Source organism: Epinephelus fuscoguttatus, linkage group LG5 (genome assembly GCF_011397635.1).
Source record: "Epinephelus fuscoguttatus linkage group LG5, E.fuscoguttatus.final_Chr_v1".
Classification (NCBI taxonomy): Eukaryota; Metazoa; Chordata; class Actinopteri; order Perciformes; family Serranidae; genus Epinephelus; species Epinephelus fuscoguttatus.
In genome coordinates, this window is record NC_064756.1 from 44,097,908 (window position 1) to 44,119,632 (window position 21,725).

General features: G+C 41.3%; 1 protein-coding gene across 2 annotated transcripts in view; it reads right to left on the reverse strand.

Annotated features, from left to right (window-relative positions):
- appbp2 (amyloid beta precursor protein (cytoplasmic tail) binding protein 2) overlaps positions 1-21,725 on the reverse strand; it is a 43,342-nt gene that overhangs the window by 8,338 nt on the left and 13,279 nt on the right. The window contains exons 2-11 of one of the 2 annotated variants that reach the window (XM_049576766.1): positions 18,406-18,494; positions 16,095-16,246; positions 12,979-13,102; positions 4,495-4,663; positions 4,206-4,295; positions 3,982-4,049; positions 3,788-3,893; positions 3,541-3,665; positions 3,071-3,156; positions 849-1,039 (exon numbers count right to left, since the gene is read on the reverse strand). In XM_049576766.1, the coding sequence (XP_049432723.1) occupies positions 849-1,039; positions 3,071-3,156; positions 3,541-3,665; positions 3,788-3,893; positions 3,982-4,049; positions 4,206-4,295; positions 4,495-4,663; positions 12,979-13,102; positions 16,095-16,246; positions 18,406-18,494 (1,200 nt within the window). Of the gene's footprint in view, positions 1-848; positions 1,040-3,070; positions 3,157-3,540; positions 3,666-3,783; positions 3,894-3,981; positions 4,050-4,205; positions 4,296-4,494; positions 4,664-12,978; positions 13,103-16,094; positions 16,247-18,405; positions 18,495-21,725 lie in introns of both variants that reach the window. The other variant, XM_049576767.1, reaches the window with a different exon arrangement.

Below are 21,725 nucleotides of genomic sequence, written 5' to 3' on the forward strand. Positions count from 1 at the left end.
CCTATGTTGCGTTCAGGTGTTGTCACATAAATAACAAATTCCAGCACTTAAATAGGCCATAGCACAATATCACGGCACTGCTGCTGCACGCCGCCATTTTTTTGTTTGAACCGACGTGACGATGCCTGGACTGCATTAATGAGACTTGGATTATAGTTTTGCTGTTGTTAAATGCGGTCCCTAATCAATCAAAGAATCAGTATATTTGATGTTTTTTCTGTGGAGGCATGCAAGAAAAACAAAGATACCTTTCTGAATTCAAAGTGTGGCATGACTAACTGATATACAAATGGTCATTTTGCTAGCAAAGTATTCCTTTAAGACCTTGATGATGCTTTTTTTTCCAGTGAAGACTGAGTCAGTTTTCACCTGACAGCTGTTTTAAAACAGACTCAAGAAACTGTGAACCAGTCCTTCAACCAGAGGTCACTTATCAGCCTGATAACTCTATATGTATTCCCAGCCACATATCATTCACAAACTGTTTACTTTGGTAGCTTGTAGAAAATTGATGTGTTCCCTGGTTTCCTGATGTCACTTTACAACGTTACATAGTTTCATTTTTTTTTTCAACTTGTATGTTGGACTTATTGGTTGATTTTGAAAATGTGGCATAACATAGCAACCCATTGTACAGTTAATGTTTGAGCTACTAGTGTGCTGTGGTAGTGCTGTCAGGTCCTTGCAATAAAAATCTGATTAAAATTATTTTGCTTCATATGCCGAGCCACAACTAGAACAAAGCTCTGAGCTATTTCCACTTCTTTAGTTTCATGTTACCTTAATTAATACATCATTATTCCAGTCACCACACCCACCCACCCACCCACCCACACACCCACCCACACCTTGAACTTCCTCATGGACTGGTAGAGTCTTCCTAGGTTGCCATAGTGTTTGGCTGTCTGGACGTTGAACTCTCCGAAGGCCTTCTTGGCCAGCTGCAGTGAGGAAAGATGAAGGTCATGTGCCTCTTGAAGAAGGCGCTCTTCTGTCTCTTTATTGTGACAGTCAATGGCAATTTCCTCTAAAATCAGAGCTGAGGAACAGAAATGATGATGAAGCACATATTAGACTTCTGCCCTGGATTTAACAGTGGAGACACAGAGCCATGACATTTTTGGCTAGCAAAATTGACATTTACCAAAATAGCTAGGATTTACCATCACTTAGGGGTGAGCGATACCATCAGGATATTGGGGTATTTTTGCAATAACGATGTTCTTGAGGATATAACAAATTAGTGAAAAAAATATTCATTTAGGAAAACAGAATTGCAACAAAATAAGTGACAGCTTACATGTCACCCTAATAGTGCTTCTTCAAATATTCAATAAAAACTAAAATGATCTCTCATTTCTTTAGTTTGTAAACAACAGCAACAGTTCAACTGTTTTGTTTTCCATTCATTTACGGAATTACTTCCACAAAGGAAGTTATGGTAACACCTGTTTAAAAATAAAAAGGAACTAAATATACTCTATATTAGGGCTGCACCTGGCTTAGAATTTTGACAGTTGAATCAGATTCAGCCGTTTAATTGAAATATTTGATTTTTCTTTTTCTTATGGTGCAGAGTCCCTCTCCCTTCTGCTTTGTGACATGGGGCATTATCCTGATGGAAATAGCCATCAGAAGATGGGTAAACTGTGGTAATAAAGGGATGGACACAGTCAGCAACAATACTCAGGTAATGCTGTGGCGTTTAAATGATGCTCAGTTTGTACTAAGAGGCCCAAAGTGTGCCAAGAAAATATTCCCCATACCATTACACCACCACCACTGCCCTAAACCATTGATAAAAGGCAGGATGGATCCATGCTTTCATGTTGTTTACTTCAAATTCTGACCCTGCTAACAGCCAGTGCAAACTGTAGCCTTAGTTTCCTGTTCTTAGCTGACAGGAGTGGCACCCTGTGTGGTCTTCTGCTGCTGTAGCCCATCTGCTTCAAGGTTCGACTTGTTGTTCATTCAGAGATGGTCTTCTGCAAACCTTGGTTGTAATAAGTGATTATTTGAGTTACTGTTGCCTTTCTTTTATCTTCAACCAGTCTGGCCATTGTCCTCTGATCGCTGGCATCAACAAGCCGTGAACTGCAGCTCACTAGATATTTTCTCTTTTTTGGACCATCCTCGGTAAACCCTAGAGATGGTTGCGTGTGAAAATTCCAGCAGCTCAGCAGTTTCTGAAATACTCAGACCAGCCCGTCTGGCACCAACAAACATGCCACGTTCAAAGTCAATTAAATCACCTTTCTTCCCCATTCTGATGAACTTCAGCAGGTCATCTTGACCATGTCTACATGCCTAGATGCACTGCGTTGCTGCCACATGATTATTAGGTACACTTGTTCAGCCAAAGTGGTTGGTGAGTGTGAGTGAGTACATATATACCCAGGTGTACCTAATAAAGAATATATAAATTCAACCATTCGGTCCAACTTAGTTAACTTTCAAACTGTTATTACTTGTTTGTAACATGCAACGGATCAATTATTTGCAATTTTTAAGCCATCTGACCATCAGCCTGACCTGCTGTGTGCCCACCCTCTTGACCATAGCACCCTTGACCTATCAGTAAACTACGTTTAAGCTAGGAGTGTTGTTGTTTGCTATGAAAATGTGGAAAACTGGCACCAGGTGAGGCTGACCGCCTACTATACAACCTGCTCAACTTCAGCAGGCCCCTTGGCACAAGCTCGTAAAAATGCCATCACAGCTAAGATAACAAGATTTATATGCAAAGATATGCTGCCTATTGGTATTGTTTTGGGAGAGGGGTTTCAGGATCTTAAGATGGAACTGGAACCATGATATAAAATTCCAAGTCAACACCACAATATCAAAACGCATAGTGCAACTGTATGATACCACACGGGAAAACTCAAAACTAAAGTAAAGATATTTGCTCCTACCACAGATGGATGTACATCACTGGCCATATACATGAAATAATGACCTTTCTTCTGGAAAATCAAATTATCATTGTTTTAAAATAAAGTGCCTGCCTCATTTTCCTCACTTACACACAGTGGGCAGAAGTCCAGCATTTCCAGGGAACTTGCCTTACCTTTGACTCTCTTGGAAGAGGCCAGCAGCAGATGGTCCTCAGGCAGAATGTGTGTTATGATGTCTATGGCACGTTCTGCATGGAATCTAAGGGACAAACACAACAGCTGACCGAAACATGCAACTCAGACTTGGCTGGAAAGTGTATTTTATTCAGCATAAACATTTCCAAGAAAGTCAAGTGTTTCCCCTGAGGAAAGTTGTTTTGAAGCTCACATCAGGGTTCGAGAGGTCAAAGCACTGCACTTTGTTGAAAATGATCGATGCTTTTTAATATATGGCATGGCACACTTCCAAAGCATACAGGCACACATTACAAAAATCACAGTACAGTGAATGTCAGAGCAGACTGGTGTATGAATCATGGTCTTGTGCTAAATTTACAAGGGAGCTTATGTCTAATGTGATAAGCTGGCTGGTCTAGTAAGATTTAAAATTTTTAAATAGGTTTGTAAGATTCACTGTACTCACAGAGCATTGTCAAATTTCCCAGAGCTATACTGGTGTACATATGAGGAGTAGGCCAGGTCTTCATGGGCTGTGGCAACATGAATATTCTTGCCCCCGAACACAGACTGCCGGATGTCTAGCGCTGTCTGGAATTTGTACAGACAGAAAGGACTTTTAATTATATACAGATAATACATCAAACTGTTTTTTATGAAAATGAGGACACAGAAAACATGGGCACACTTCTGTTGCCCATCACTGCACTTGCCTGGTAAATAGCGACGGATTGGCATATGTTGTCTACATTTAATAAGTAAAATCCATAATCTAGCAGCGTGTCGGAGTACTTGGGATGCTTGTGTCCAAAATGTTCTCTGTAAGGCACAAAACATTTAATCATAATTCTTCAATAACATAAGGGACAAAAATAATGTTGACTCTTTAAAAGACACAGGAGGTTACCTTGCAAGAAACACTGCATGTTTGATCAGCTGCTCTGCTTTTCTGAATTCTCTCTTTACCACGCAGGCCTGCAGTGGAAACACAAGTCAAACCTCACACAATCATGTCAGATCAATGGGATTTTCCTCCTGGGCCTGACAGATTACTTTTCTGTGGATACATTCTACAAAGACACTCCAAAAATAACACAATAAAATCTTGTAATATAAACAAACATAGTTAACCTTAGAGGCTTGCCGGAGGACATCAACCACTACTTTGACAGGCAGCCCTGGAGTAATTTCTTTCATAGCCTCTATACACCACCTGTATGCCTGGAAAAATGGAGAAAAAAAGATTTGGGTTCCAAACTTAATCCATGTCTATCTGGAGTATTCTCAACCACTCTGCAGCGCTGTTAACCAGACTAACTTAATAATTCATTTAATTAAAACTAGCACTTGCCATTGTTGTCTATAATATGTGAGAGAAATAATATCATTTTCTCAGTCACTGGTGATAAGACATACATACCTCATCATAGTGACTTTTGGCGAAGAGCAAGGCACAAAGCTCGCCGTACAATGCTGCCTTGTTGGCCTGGTGGCCATGTTTGGCTAGTTTGTCCATGTAAGACTGAGCAAGCTTGAAAGTCTCCTCCCCCAGATGGTACTTACAATTGCCATTGCGGACATGAAGCAGCCTGTGTAGACAACAGAGGAAATCTCAGGTGGGTGTATCTTAGTTATTGACTGGACGTAGATATAAATCACATTATAACACAGCAAACACACAGTTATATATACAGTTATATAGTCTATTTTACAACTGACATCATCAAAATATGTGCACATATGTTGATAATGGAAGTGGCATGAACAAGCTTTAAAAACCAACTTCAAAATGTCTGGTTGTTGCATTCTTGGTTGTCAGAATCAATTTTCTAATAGTGGACTCAGGTTCTACAGAATTATGATAGGCTCAAAACCACTTCAGAGCAGCCTGTGTTTCAGTTTAACGAGTGACCATGATAACTGGTGACTTTCAGCCAGATACAACTACAACTGTACAACTGTTGGACTACATCCCCACATAGTTTTTCACCAAGTGTTGAACCTCGTACCATCCTCACTTTTAGAGTGCATCATAGCACTGAGACAGCACTAGTTAAAATTACAAATGACCTTCTGATTGCTTCAGACAAAGGACTTGTCTCTGTACTTGTTTTATTAGATCTTAGTGCAGCGTTTGACACAGTTGACCATCAAATTCTACTGCAGAGACTGGATCACTTAATTGGCCTAAAAGGTTCTGCACTGAGCTGGTTTAAATCTTATTTATCTGATCGTTTTCGTAAACTCCATAACTGCCTTAAAGACATAAAAACCTGGATGAGCACCAATTTCCTGATGTTAAATTCAGACAAAACTGAAGTTATTGTTCTTGGCCCCAAACAACTCAGAGACTCTTTATCTGATGACATAGTTTCTCATTTCATGCATTTTTTCATCTGCGTAATATTGCGAAAGTTAGGCCTATCCTGACCCGAAACGATGCAGAAAAATTGGTCCACGCTTTTGTTACCTCAAGGCTGGATTACTGTAACGCTCTATTATCAGGTAGCTTTAGTAAGTCCTTAAAAACTCTCCAGCTAATTCAGAATGCAGCAGCACGTGTACTAACAGGAACTAAGAAACGACATCATATTTCTCCTGTTTTAGCTTCGCTGCACTGGCTCCCTGTAAAATCCAGAATTGACTTTAAAATCCTACTGTTAACTTATAAAGCTCTAAATGGTCAAGCTCCGTCATATCTTAGAGAGCTCATAGTGCCATATTATCCCACCAGAACACTGCGCTCTGAGAACGCAGGGTTACTCGTGGTCCCTAAAGTCTCCAAAAGTAGATCAGGAGCCAGAGCCTTCAGCTATCAGGCTCCTCTCCTGTGGAATCATCTTCCTGTTACGGTCCGGGAGGCAGACACCGTTTCCACATTTAAGACTAGACTTAAGACTTTCCTCTTTGATGAAGCTTATAGTTAGGGCTGGCTCAGACTTGTCCTGTACCAGCCCCTAGTTAGGCTGACTTAGGCCTAGTCTGCCGGAGGACCCCCTATAATACACTGGGCACCTTCTCTCCTTCTCTCTCTCTCTCTCGTATTCTATGACTGCATCTTGCTAACTCGGCCATTCTGGATGTCACTAACTCTGCTTCTTCTCCGGAGCCTTTGTGCTCCACTGTCTCTCAGATTAACTCATATCGCAGCGGTGCCTGGACAGCGTGACGTGTGTGGTTGTGCTGCTGCCGTGGTCCTGCCAGATGCCTCCTGCTGCTGCTGCTATCATTAGTCATACTTCTACTGTTATTATACGCATATGACTATTGTCACATATGTATACTGCCAGATATTAATACATACTTTCAACATATTGTACCACAGTAGCCAGAACTATAACTATATTATTACTTTCAATAATGTTGTTGTAAGCTACTGTCATTACCTGCATATCTCTCTCTCTCTCTCTCTCATTGTGTCATGTGGATTACTGTTAATTTATTATGCTGATCTGTTCTGTACGACATCTATTGCACGTCTGTCTGTCCTGGAAGAGGGATCCCTCCTCAGTTGCTCTTCCTGAGGTTTCTACCGTTTTTTTTCCCCGTTAAAGGGTTTTTTTTGGGGGAGTTTTTCCTTATCCGCTGCGAGGGTCATAAGGACAGAGGGATGTCGTATGCTGTAAAGCCCTGTGAGGCAAATTGTGATTTGTGATATTGGGCTTTATAAATAAAATTGATTGATTGATTGATTGACTTGTAAACAACTAAGCCTTTGGCGGTAGCCCTTTCATACCCAGTCATGATACTATCTATCACCTGTTACCAATAACCTGTTCACCTTTCAACTTTTTTGGAACATGTTGCAGGTGTAAGAGTGTATGGCCCAATCCCAATTCCTACCTTAACCCTTAATCTTAACCCTCAGTCTCAAAAATCCGCATCCGAATTGCTAGTGCTGTCCCGATTCTCCGAGTGTTGAGTTGAGGGTCAAGAATAAGGGCTGTATGGCCCTCACTTTTAAGATTTTCCAGGACCACTCAAGGCAATAAGTGCTATCCCAGAATCCTTTGCGCATCATCCGCCGAGCTCAGCCGAACCCAGCCGAAGACAGACGATTCAGTCAATGCAAGATGGCGGCGACAAGCGTAAGGAAGCAGAGTTATCAATGTGAGTATTTTCCTCGTTAATAGTTGTTTTAAAATTATGATAACCATTGCATTATCTTAGTTTAATGTCATTTTATGGACTATAGACCTCTTTGTAGCGTAACACACATATTTTTGGTCGCGGGCTACGGCTTGCCTGCCCCGCCGCATGTAACCCCGGTTCTCTGATAACCGAATATGCTGTCATTCAGTCAACGTTACAAAAAGTAATTTTTCTTAGTGATAATGTAGTTGTTAAGTTGTTTTAATATATGTGAAATGTTTGCATCAACATTTTTGTCGGACGGTGTCATCTCCTGTAGCCGTAGAGTCTGCAGCTGGTAACATTACAGCTGCAGGTTAACGTTAGTGATCGTATTATCTGGTGACTTTCCGCTGAATAAGTTATGTCGGTTGTTGTGGTACAGGTTATTTGGTTGAATATCAGCTTATAACCCAAGGAGTGAAACGTTAACGTGGATGAAAGTCACCAGATAACACTTGTGTGACTGTGTAAACAGCCTCACCAGTTCTGCTGGATACTGACTACAGTATTCAAAAAATAATAGAATATTATTATTAGTATAAAAAATAATAGAAAGTAATGTTATCTCTGTTCCATTTCAGGGCCACCAGACAAAACACAAGCCCTGATTCATTTCAGGGCCACCAATGAAGACAAGTTTACAAAAAGCAAGCAGGCTCCAAAAAAACTATGGGTGTGAGTAATTTGTAACTTGTGAACTGTTCATATTCATAACATAATTCTCGGTCACAACGGCAACTGTTCCCCTAGTGATCAAGCATTCTGTTTCAATATGAAATCAGCACAGCTGCAGACGACATTGTCGAGTTTGGTAACTGTACATTTGTTTTGGAGCTGCCCCTATACTGTCATTGTTTGGAAAGATTTTGTCGAGTATATTCGTTGCAACATTTATGTTCTATTTTCACTACTGTACAAAGATGTGCTGTTTGGATTTTATGATGTCAGCATTTCAAAACAAAAACAATTCTGTATCATTAATCTATCTATTATTTTAGCAAAATTCCATATTCATAAGAGTAAATTTTGAAAATATGTAAATAATTTAATTGTTTGAGCTGCTGAACTTTTTTTATTTATTTATTTGTTTATTTTATTTCTTTTTCTTTTCTCTTAACCCTGGCATATTTGTTCTGTTCATGTCTGTCACTGCTTGTTTTGTACAAGAATTGAAATAAAGTGTTGGGGAAAAAACTCATCACGTCTTTTTATCAACGACTACTGATGACATATATTTCTTCTTCTTTGAACTGACAGACTGAATAGAGTTTTGGCGTATTGCTGCCCCCGACAGTCTTAAGACATATTTGCCTTTGAGGGGTGTCCCATTTTAAAGTCACAAGATAGCCCTTAACACTTGGTTTTGAGGGCTAGTGGGATTGAGGGTTGAGCTTGAGAATTAAGATTGAGGGTTAAGATAGGAATTGGGATTGGGCCTACAGTCAGGTCCATAATTATTTGGACAATGATACAGTTGTCATCATTTTGGCTCTGTACACCACCACAATGGGTTTTAAATGAAACAATGAATACCTGCTTAAAGTGCAGACTCTCAGCTTTCATTTAAGGCCTTTTTTTAAAAATGTAGTATGAACCGTGTAGGAATTACAACCATTTCTTCACACAGTCCCCCAACTTTAAGGGCTCATAAGTATTTGGACAAACTAAGATAATCATCAATTAAACAGCCAGTTTTAATACTTGGTTGCAAATCCTTTACAGTCAATGACTGCCTGAAGTGTTGGACACATAAGCATCATCAGATGCTGGGTTTCTTCCCTGGTGATGCTCTGCCAGCCCTTTACTGCAGCCGTCTGCACTTCCTGCTTGTGTTTTGGGTGTTTTGCCCTCAGTTTTGGCTTCAGCAAGAGAAACACGTGCTCAATTGGATTCAGATCAGATGATATGACTTGGCCATTGCAGAACATTCCACTTCTTTGCCTTAAAAATGTCTTTGGTTGCTTTTGCAGTATGCTTCAGGTCAATGTCCAACTGCACTGTGAAGCATCGTCCAATGAGTTTTGAAGCATTTAGTTGAATCTGAGCAGATAATGGTGCCCCAAACACTTCAGCTTTCATCCTGCTGCTCTTGTAAGCAAGACAAGACTTCACTAGAATAAATACAGAGGGTTTATCACAAGATGCAAACCATTGGTTAGCCTTAAAAATGGAAGGCCAGATTAGAGTTTGTCAAACACCAGCTAAAAGCCTGTACAGTTGTGGAACAGCATACTATGGACAGATAAAACAAAGATCAACTACCAGAATGATGGGAAGACAAGAGAAGGAAGAAGGAAGGAACTGCTCATGATCCAAAGCACACCACCTCATCAGTGAAGCATGGTGGAGGTATGTTGTTATGTCATGGCCATGTATGGCTGCCAGTGGAGCTGGTTCTCTTGTATTTATTGATGATGTGACTGCTGACAAGAGCAGCAGGATGAAAGCTGAAGTGTTTGGGGCACCATTATCTGCTCAGATTCAACTAAATGCTTCAAAACTCATTGGACGATGCTTCACAGTGCAGTTGGACATTGACCTGAAGCATACTGCAAAAGCAACCAAAGACATTTTTAAGGCAAAGAAGTGGAATGTTCTGCAATGGCCAAGTGAATCCAATTGAGCATGCGTTTCTCTTGCTGAAGCCAAAACTGAGGGCAAAACACCCAAAACACAAGCAGGAAGTGCAGACGGCTACAGTAAAGGGCTGGCAGAGCATCACCAGGGAAGAAACCCAGCATCTGATGATGCTTATGTGTCCAACACTTCAGGCAGTCATTGACTGTAAAGGATTTGCAACCAAGTATTAAAACTGACTGTTTAATTGATGATTATCTTAGTTTGTCCAAATACTTATGAGCCCTTAAAGTTGGGGGACTGTGTGAAGAAATGGTTGTAATTCCTACACGGTTCATACTACATTTTTGAAAAAAGCCTTAAATGAAAGCTGAGAGTCTGCACTTTAAGCAGGTATTCATTGTTTCATTTAAAACCCACTGTGGTGGTGTACAGAGCCAAAATGATGACAACTGTATCATTGTCCAAATAATTATGGACCTGACTGTATGAGTGTATTCTTCTTGTTCTTCTTTCGGCTGTTCCCATTCGGGGCAGGGTTCGACATAACCCGTGGCCCGATGGCCTGGGGCCAATCAAAAAGTATGTCGGGCAAGTTGACTGACAGGTCACAGGCCCGCTCGGGCCAGTGATGCTGTAAGGCTTTTTTTTTGCCAGGGGAACAACTCCAGCGGATTTTTATCCCACTTTTCTCGAGCCTTCAGTGGATTTATTGGGCTTTTTGGCCAAAGGTGCCCTCACCTTTGCTCGTGCAATGAAACACTGGAGGAGGGGGAAACGTGCCGGTGCGCTTCTGCGTCTCCGCCAACGTGGACACCGCACACCGCTGCCATGCAGGTGTATTTCTCTCCAACGTGCGTTCGCTGGCCAGTAAACTGGATGAACTTCAGCTACTGATGGTGAAAAACGGATACTTTTCCACATCTGTAGTTTCGTGCTTCACGGAGACGTGGCTGTGTGGATCGATACCGGACTTTGCGCTGCAGCTGGCAGGCTTCCAACTCTTGAGCAGATTGTAACAGGGAACTCTCCGGCAAAACTAAAGGTGGAGGTATCTGTTTTTACACTAACAGTGGCTGGTGTAATGACGTGACAGTGATCCAGCAGCACTGCTGTCCTGATCTGGAATCTTTTTTCATCAACTGCAAACCTTTTTACTCCCCCTGTGAGTTTGCTTCATTCATTCTGGTCGGTGTTTATATCCCACCGCAGGCCAACCTGCAGGAGGCTACAGCGCACGCTCGCTGACCAGATAGGCTACTGTGTGTGGAGCAGAGAGAAGAATATCCTGGATCACTGTTACACAACTGTTAACAACACCTATCACACTGTCCCCCGCGCTGCACTGGGCCACTCTGACCACAACACCGTCCACCTGATTCCCTTATACAGGCAGAAGTTAAAGCTCTGTAAACCTGTTGTGAGGTCAAGAAGCGGATGAGTACACAGAGGCTGTGACATCATACATCAGCTTCTGAGAGGACTGCTGTATGTACCATCACGCACTACGATGAGGTATAATGGAGTTAAATGAAATGAAGTTAAAATAAATGAAGTTTTATATTCATTTTTTCTCAATCTCTCTCTCTCTCTCTCTCTCTCTCTCTCTCTCTTTTACTTGGGCCAGTAAGAATATACAAGAGGCCAGTAAAACTCTGAACTACTGGCCCGGGGGGCCAGTGGGGAAAAAATGTTATGTTGAACACTGAGGGGTCACCACAGCGAATCATCTGCCTCCATCTAACCCTATCCTCTGCATCCTCTTTTCTCACACCAACTGACTTCATGTCCTCTTTCATTACATCCATAAATCTCCTCTTTATCTTCCCCTTGGCGTCTTGCCTGGCAGTTCCAAACTCAGCATCCTTCTACCGATATATTCACTATCCCTCAGTGCCATTGTCTCTAAACCAAACAACATCGCTGGTCTCACCACCGTCTTGTACACCTTTTTCTCGGTATGGAAGTCACATTCGTGATTCGCATGTTAGATTTGGCATAGGTTTTATGTTGAATGCCCTTTCTGACACAACCCTTTGCATTTATCCGACCCTGGGACCGGCCCAATGAGAACACTGTCTTGTGCCCCTTGGGGCTGCATTTAAGATTGAGTGTATATTTACAAAAAAAGCTTATCAGTTTGAACATTACATATCTTGTCTTTGTAATGTACTCAATTAAAAATGAATCAAAAAAGATTTGCAATATGTTCTGCTTTGACGAACTTTTACACAACATCTCAACTTTGGAATCAGGGTTGTACATTGAGGGTCAAAATATTCTTGATATATGCAACTACACACTGAATGTCCACAGTAAACTTGAACCGATTAATCGGCAGCGCTCGGAATTGGGCCGATTTTCACGTGATCGGCCATGACCTGCGACTGGCCAGTCAGTCTAAAATATGCCGATTTAAAACGCCGGTCAAATTCCCGCCGCGCAGTGCACACACAAGCACATGTGCAACTCACTGATTGGGCAATGTGAGGAAGTGAAACATGCGCGGCTTCTCACCTTAATCATTCATGCACACACACGCCAAAAGAGAGGAGAAAGTTGTTCATTGTCCATGTTAAACTTAACTGCAGAGCTCTCAGTGCTGCACTGTGCCGCTTGAAACTGACAAGGCGTGTGTCCGCGCCCCGAAGATGCACATGTTCGCGTGCCGAAGAATGTGCACGTTTTTCTAGTTGTTAAAATACGAATGTCCATAACACTGCACTTTCTGAATTTTCCACAGGAGATATTTTTACTTTTTTTATATATATATTTTTTTCTTTTCAAGAAATTACCCACAAATGCTATACACCAAGAATTATTATTTAATTTATCAATGTTTTTAATTATGTATGCCTTTTTTTTTTCTTTTTTTTTTTTTAACTTATTTTAATACCTGTATGTACCTGAAGTTATATTTGAGCAAAAGAGGAAAATGTTTCTTAACCTGTGTCACTGTTTTTGTTTGATTGTTTGAGATGATTATTGAAAAGCTGGTTATATCTTGATTAAAATGTTCTAATAAAGGAAAAATAGAAAATACTCCAATATCTTGTGTGCTGTAAAGTAGTTCGAAAAAAAATGAATCCGGAATCAGCCAAAATCGGAATCGGCCGTCCAAACACTCTGCAAATCGGGATCGGCCCAAAAAGTTGTAATGGGTGTAAGTCTTGTCACAGGTTTGGAGACTGACCTGACACAGCATTCCACAGCCCTGTAGCAGTGGAGGACCTCACTGTGGAGCGTGCACAGCTGCAGGCACGACAGAAACACTTTCTCTGCATCGCCATACCAGCCTGCATCAGACAAAAAGCCACCTAGAATCAAAAGACATCAGATTAATCCTATGGTTTCCAAATCAGAGGGTGAGATAGCATCAGTATCACCTGTTGTAAACAGTAGTTAAAATATTTTATCATTATTAAATATATGTTGCAAATGCTCTGTTCAAATATCACAGGTATTTATCATGGGGAAAGAAACTCATCTTTAGAGTAGGGTCGGGCGATGTGGCCAAAAATTTACATCTCAGTATTTACAGGCTGACTGGCGATACACAATTTCTACGATATTGGCTGCATGTTTTTAGTTGCAAGTCAAAGCCACATTTCAGATGACACTTTTATAAAAACAGACTGATCAAAATAAATGCAAAGACAGGGATTTTATTACCCTGTTTGAAAAATATACAGCTGCACATGTGAATGAAAAATTATATAAAATAAATAGCAGGGCTATACATTAACATTTTTGCACACAGCACTGGAGCTACAGAGGTTTAAAGGTTTGCAGCATAGGCCACAAAACTAAACATAAAAAGTATCATATAAAAGTATCAAGTAGGCCTAAATCCATTGCTGTTTGTAGCAATTTAAAATCTCTGTGGGGGGCCAAGACAAGAAAGGCCACGCGTGCTGCAGTAATTTCATTCATCTCAATGACTGATATCGTGTAGCACGTGCAACATATAGACCGATGTCACACTGAAGACTAATTAACAGACAGATTAAACTGAGTAGCATCGATATATCGCCTAGCCCTAACTAACAGATTTGTCACTTGCTCATTTTTTTGCGTTTTTTTCCTTCCAAAAATAGTGACTGCTAGAGCTTGCCAACCAGCCAACTTACTGTTTAGAAGCATCCAACCAAGATGTAACGGAAAATGATAACATATTTCATAACAAAGCCTGACCTTTCAATCTGCTGATGTGGAGAGATGTATCGGTATCAGTGTATATATTTTCTGATATGCCCCAATATGAAAATATATTTTACAGACCATATAATGTAGAAAACAAAGCTTAGGGTGCAGAAGCCCCTGATGTGACACAAGCCTCTGGCTTGCCGGAAGTGCCCCTGGCATGACGGAAGTGACGTGTTTTGCTGGATAGTATTGTCACGGTCTTTTTGTGGAACTGAGCTCGCAGGACACAGCATCTCAACGCAGTAGGTTTCAGGTAAGCTAACTGGAATAAATTGGCAGAAAATAGCTATGTTGTTTATTCTGCAACTGTTAGAAGAGGTCCCTGGTGAGTGGTGAGGGCAGGGCTCGAGACTTGGGATCCACTCACCTATGGTCCCTCCCGGGCCTGACCTCCGCGGCCTGGACGGATGCTCAAGTGTGGGTGAGAGGAGCGGAGAGGAGTGCGGAGGTCAGGCCGGAAGGGACGACACTGTGTATCCCAGAACAGGTGCTCAAGTGCGGGTGAGGGGAGTGGAGAGGAGCACGGAGGTCAGGCCGGGCGGGCTGACACTGTGTATCCCAGAACGGGTGCTCAAGTGTGGGTGAGGGGAGCGAAGAGGACCGCGGAAGTCAGGCTGTTACAACACTAAATTAAGCAGAGTGACGGACCCAAAGCTTTCAATCTGGCTAAAAGACAGCTGAAATGCTAAACAAAAAAAAATACAATGGTGAAGTTGGGATTTGTTTCTTGAAGTTATGTGCTCATTGTCTTTTCTGTCTCTTGCAGGCTGCCAGGAGAAGTGGACTGGCCATCAGATATTGTTTGTGGAAATTTGAGAATAAAGTTTCTCAAACTTTTGTCTCTTCATTGTGCACACTTACACACGAAATAGGGTAACAGTCAGCTATTTTCGAATGTTAGCATTGATTTCTCACAATGAATGTGAAATATTTGTAGTTTGAAAGGTCCGACCTAAATGAATAAAGGTCGTAGTTAACGAAGCATATGAATATTAATATAGAAGGAGCGCCCACTTTTATTGATGGTTTGAACGTCACGTGGTGGTCAAAAACAAACAGCAAAAAACAAAGTTGACTTGTATGATTAAATAAAGGTAAAATAAATGGACAATTCATCAATTCATAGATGCTATGTTAAGCAATTTTACGTAAAAAAGTTGTTAAAAAAGAGAAAAGTCACTTCCGTCATGCCAGAGGCTTGTGTCATGTCAGGGGCTTCTGCTCCGGGGCTGCAGCTGGATACTATTGCGGCATGCACGACCCGATTTCCAGGTTATATTTCTGTTGTCTGCCCCAAGTGGAGACCGCCAGTATTGTGTGTTTTGGCTGCGTAGTGCTGCAGCAAGTATACAGACACAGACACGCACAGGCAAGTCTATTACAGCCCTTAAGACCAATCAGAACAAAACCAGTGGTATTTTTTTCCCTATTATACTAAATATAGTCTTTGGGCCCACAGGGGTTCAAGAAAGCAGCCTGCTAAGTACCTTTGCAAAGTGACAGAGTACACAGTCCAAAAAAACAAACAAAAAAAAAACAGTCTATGTTCATTCAAATTTATTTTATCGCCCTCCATATCAGTCATTGTTGAAATTTTCCCAGCTAAAATTGGTATCGATTCAAAAAATCCCATGTTGGTCTGGTTCCATTTCTTTGAAAACCATCCACTGTGCTGACTGTGCTGGCTTTGCAAACAGAATAAGAAAAAGTTTGGTCTGGAGTACCTTGCCTGGATAAAACCACAAGGCTACCAAATATTTTTTTAATATCATCATATACAGTTACACCTGGTGTCACTGTTTCGTAATATCTTGGGGAAATGTGTCTATTCTACGTAATAGTACACCCCTGGTAGTACAAAACATGGTACAATTAGATAGGATTTGACATATTTTAAATCATCAAAATGACTATGGACTGCTGATAATGGTTTGGCCCATCTCCGATCCCTAATGTATTTTTCCTGTGGGCTGAACCTACACACATCAGTGGGAGCAATGAATGGCCTTCAATTCATCACTCATTGTTTGAGTTAAGTCTGTGCGATACGGGAACAGACAGAGTGTCTGTGTGAAAACTTTTGTCCCCTACCCCACTATTTACCTAACACAAAGCCAAACTGGATGGCCTTCTCTTTGACATGGGCATCAGACTCCGCGATGTAGGAACAGCGGCGGCTGAAGGAGTTTGCCAGAACTGAGGCCACTTTCACACCATGGTCCATTAGTGCTTGAAAGCAGTGGTGCAGGAGGTGTCTGCAGTGATAGGACAAAGGAATGCACCATGTAAGTGGACAGCATAAGTATAAGGTGATAATCAATATATCTGTTACATAAAAGTCTTTACAAAAAAAAAAAAAAAGACATTATTTTTACAGGCATGACAAACACCTGGCTTATCAGTGAATGAGTAATCTCCCTCGGAATAAATAAAGTTCTACCTTATCTTACTGCTATTGTATTCTAATGAAGCCCATCAATGACGGTTGAAAGCAACAACACACAGCTCACAGAAAAAGAACATCAATAATGTACCTTTACCTAAAGGGTGCTTTATTGTGCACAGGAAGTTCACTTTTACCTAGCTTCATACCAGCATTACATTTGTTTACTTTCAGCACCCCTTTTCCTTAAGTAAAGTTTGCATGGCAGAAGATGTGATATGGAACTTAAAATGGCTTTGTTAAACTGAACTAACACGTCCCAAGAGCTGGAGGGGGCACACAAAGCACAAGTCACAGGGCGAGAGCATTTAAAGCCTCAATTCCACTGCATGGTATGGCACAGCTTGACTTGAAATGTTCTTTTTTGGGTTTTCCATTGGTAAAAGTTGTGGATAGTACATGGTACTCTGTGTTGCCAACTTGGTCGAAGTTCCAAGCAAATTAAGCTGATACTAGAAGGTGAAGTTAAAACACTGCAGACAGGGCGTCGGTGGCTTAGTGGTAGAGCAGGCGCCCCATGTACAAGGCTGTTGCCGCAGCGGCCCGGGTTTGACTCCAGCCTGTGGCCCTTTGCTGCATGTCACTCCCTCTCTCTCTCCCCTTCACGCTTGTCTATCCTATCAATTAAAGGCCAAAAAGCCCCATAGAATATCTTAAAAAAAAACCCAAACAAACACTGCAGACCACTTATGGGCTTGAGAGATTAGTCACTAAAATCTTAACTTGCATGACAGGGGACATCCTGCATAAACCCAGCATTTTAAAATAGCCAACTGATTTTTAAAAATAAAGTGGAGACATTCCTTTGGTTGCCAGAAAAGGTTCCAGTGAGAGATGGATTAAGCAATGCACAACAAGTGTTTGTGTAGTGTTGAAGGTGATGTCACTCCAGTTTTACACAGCATTGCTTGACGATCAGCTAAGAATCCCACCTACACTGATGGAGTATTATCTGCAGTGGAAAAAGAATTTGAGAAAAGTGCCTAATACCAAAAGTTAGTGAAAATGAGGCATATGGGGTAAGATAAAAACAGTAGGTCATAACAGTAATTGAGTAACAGATAAAATACAATTAAATGGTAAATGGACTGCATTTACACAACCATCAGCAAAAACATTGAAACCACTGACAGGTGAAGTGAATACCATAGATCATCTTGTCACAATGCAATGTTCCGCTGGGAAACCTTGGGTCCTGGGATTCATGTGGATGCCCCACATGGAAACAGCACTCAGATAGCAGTAGAATTTTGGCAAGTACCCCAAAGTACAGAAAACTGCGGTTTAGTTTTGGTAAGGTACACTATGTAAAGGATATCTAACTCCACCATGGGACATGTCCCCCCCAAATTCTGAAAAATACAAATTGTCCCCCCCAATTCTAAATAGCTAAAATGACTGAAATTGAACAAATGTATACAGTAGTCCTATATACTGGGAGAAAGAGAAGATGATGAGGAGAAATGGGAATCCGTGAGAGGCGAGAGATGAGAACGTGAGTGGACATAACATTCCTGAGACCCGAAACTAGAAGTAGCATTAACTAACAGCGAAGCAGTGAAAAGGAGGGTGATGGCTGGTTCCATGTACTACTGGCTGTTTAAGAGAAATAAACAGTAAAGGTAAGCATATGATTCTCTTTGTAGGGCTTTTTGAATGACTTGGTGATGGTGATGAGCCTCTATGAAATCGTGAAATATGCTGGCAATCTCAAGTGCTCTGTAGGCATGATTTGCACGTGTGCAATTAAAAAAAATCACAACTGATTGTGTCCCCCCCAAACTTGTCATCAGATCTGCACCCATGAAGTCCACTATTTAATGAATGCAGTTTTCAGCACATACAGTATAACTGGTGAACCAAAATATCTGTATAAAGGGCCGGTCTTCAGAACCACTCTGTAGTACAAATGATGGGTCAATGCAGATGGTGTGAAGTTTCGGGCACAGCTTGGTCCCATTATATTCTTACCTTTTGTCTGAAGCCCGCAGTACTTTAGCAAACACCTCAAGTTCACAGAACTCTCCTCCTAACTGGCAGAGCCGGCCCTGTTGGTAAAGCTGAAAAACACACAAGGTTGAAGGGTTAATGTGTACATGGTGACTCACTGACAATAAAACAGAGGTCAACTCTTCCATTAGGAGCACAATAATGAATCTATACAGGGCTCTAGACTGCAACCAAAACAGCTGCTTGTGCGACCATTTTCTCAGTGTAGGAGTTAAACATGAAAATAAAATATGGTCGCATTCTCGGGTGTGCATGATGATCTGCATGGGTGCCCTACGCACAGTGCATGATCTGTCATGATCAATGTTACGCTAGAATTCTTCTCTGGTTTAATAGCAAAGTGTATAGGTATGAAAACTGCAGACTGAGGTTTACAGTGAAAAAAAGAGTGACGGCAGGTCAAACGCAGGATGACAGCACATCAGCAGTAGAGTTGTTCCGATACTGATACTCTCACATTTATCTGTGGCAGCCCACCACGATTTAAACATCAACCACTGCAAATAGGTTGTCTATTTTTGGAGCTGGACTGCTCTTTAGGAGCGCTATTAGAACATATAAATCTTTCAGTTATTTATGGCACAACACTGTCTGAGTGCAAACTGCACTCAGGGCAGAAACAGAGTAGCAGAACTTCAGGTGCATTCAAAGTGAAACTTAGCCGTTCATTCTGCTGGGTTTAAAAGTCTGCATTCACTTGCAGCAGCTGCTCCTCTCATCCCTCAACCTTATCATCTCTGAATGGATTAACAGAACAATTATCCACCCCACAAGTCATAAACTCATGGAGAGCTCCACCTGCACTGTGTTCACAGACCTACAAAAACCTCCAAATTTAGAGACGGGACACAGAATGACACAAATGGACACAGGCATTTGGAAGAAAAAAGAAACAAACAAGCAAATTTAAAAAAACCTACCACACATACACTTTAATTCTGTGGTAAACAGCGTGGGCAGCTTCAATAGTGACTTAGGTACTGGATTGGGTATCGTTGAGTACACAAGTCTATGCACCAATCTGATACCATGACATTTATTAATAAACTTTAAAGTAGTTTCACACCCAGACAAAATGGCAGTTTTCCTGAAATTCAATTCTTCTTCACCACTCTAGCAGCCAACACAGCAAGTTATGCTGAACAGCCACCAGTTTCAGTGCTAGTATTAATGTATGTATGTATGTACAGTGGTGGAAAAAAGTTTTCGGACACCCCATGCATTTGTGAAATATTGCATTAAGAATCACTCTTAAGTCTTCAAGTGCAATTTCTTTTAGTACAGTCACAGCCAAAATACTAAATAAATCCTTAAAAAGCCATTAAAAACTTAAAATTGATTGGTTCCATAAAAATACTTAAGAAATTTTGAGGGGTCATTTTTTTTTGGGTCATTTTGGTACCAGTGATGAAGGTCGTTCTTTTTATTAAAAGACACAATTTTTGTTGCCAAGCTTCGTGTCTACATAAAGCCAGCACATTTGAAAGTTCTTCAGACACAAAAATGGCTAAAACAAGGAACCTAACGCAGGAAACACGCCTGAAGATAAAGATTCTCAGCCAGGAAGGGTACAGCTGCCGCCAGATAGCCAGGAAGTGCAGATGCAGTCCTTCAGCAGTTGGATACACTCTGCAGAAATACAGACGAACCAACAGCTTGGAAGACAAACCAAGATCTGGGCGTCCAAGGGTTTCTTCAGCAAGAAATGACCGCATCCTGATCCATATGTGCAGGCAAAACCACTGAATGATATCACAGGAGCTTTAGCAGCAGTGGTCAAACCAAACTGGTGTCCAGTGTTCCATCCGCACTGTACGTGGCCGACTTTTAGATCATAGCTTAAGGTCCTACAAGGCTATCAAGAAGCCCCTGATCAATGAGAGACAGAGGTTAGCCCGGCGTCGTTGGGCCCAGGCACACAAGAACTGGACAGCCAGGAATTGGAAGAAGCGTTTGTGGTCCGCTGAGTCCAGTGTCCAGCGTTAGCTTCCTCCTACTAATGTGCGGGTCCGCCGAAGGCCAGGCGAAGCATTATCTCCAGCATGTACAGTACCTACTGTCAAGCATGGTGGAGGCAGTATCATGGTTTGGGGATGCATGAGTGCTGCTGGTGTTGGTCATCTCACTGTCTGTGATGGCACATTGAACTACCATTCTCGAAACCCACATGCTCCCTTCTGCGCGTGCACTGTTCCGTCGAGGTAAAAACTGGATGTTTCAACAAGATAATGCCCCTTGCTACTTGGCTGCAGGAGCACAGTATCCAGGTCTTAGAGTGGCCAGCTCAATCCCCGGACATGAGCCCCATTGAAAATCTGTGGTGGATTATCAAAAGGTCTGTTTCAAAGCATAACCCAAAGAATTTAGAAGAATTAAAAGCAGTAATTCAAGAAGAATGGGACAAGATTACCCTCAACAGTGTGAAAGGCTCGTGGGGAACATGCCAGCCAGGATTAGAGCTCTACTACGTGCCAGTGGCAGGACTACTAAATATTAATTTGATGATGTGATGGTTTATTTATTTTTTGTTCAGTTTTGAACACATTCTCTGTTATTTGTTGACTTTAATACCGACAATGTTGAGAACTGACATACTGAAACTGTCAAGAATTTAGTTTTGTTAGTTTTTCTTGTAAACAATAAACAATAAAATATAATTTGTATTTGTTTGTATCTGTCTAATGCAGCCACACCTTTTGAAACACAAAAAAGATTTTTCCACAAATATTTCATGATAATATTTGAGATTGTGTAAAATTTTAAGGGTGTCCGAAAACTTTTTTCCACCACTGTATGTATGTACAGTACAGGCCAAAAGTTTGGACACACCTTCTCATTCAATGCGTTTTCTTTATTTTCATGACTATTTACATTGTAGATTCTCACTGAAGGCATCAAAACTATGAATGAACACATGTGGAGTTATGTACTTAACAAAAAAAGGTGAAATAACTGAAAACATGTTTTATATTCTAGTTTCTTCAAAATAGCCACCCTTTGCTCTGATTACTGCTTTGCACACTCTTGGCATTCTCTCCATGAGCTTCAAGAGGTAGTCACCTGAAATGGTTTCCACTTCACAGGTGTGCCTTATCAGGGTTAATTAGTGGAATTTCTTGCTTTATCAATGGGGTTGGGACCATCAGTTGTGTTGTGCAGAAGTCAGGTTAATACACAGCCGACAGCCCTATTGGACAACTGTTAAAATTTATATTATGGCAAGAACCAATCAGCTACCTAAAGAAAAACGAGTGGCCATCATTACTTTAAGAAATGAAGGT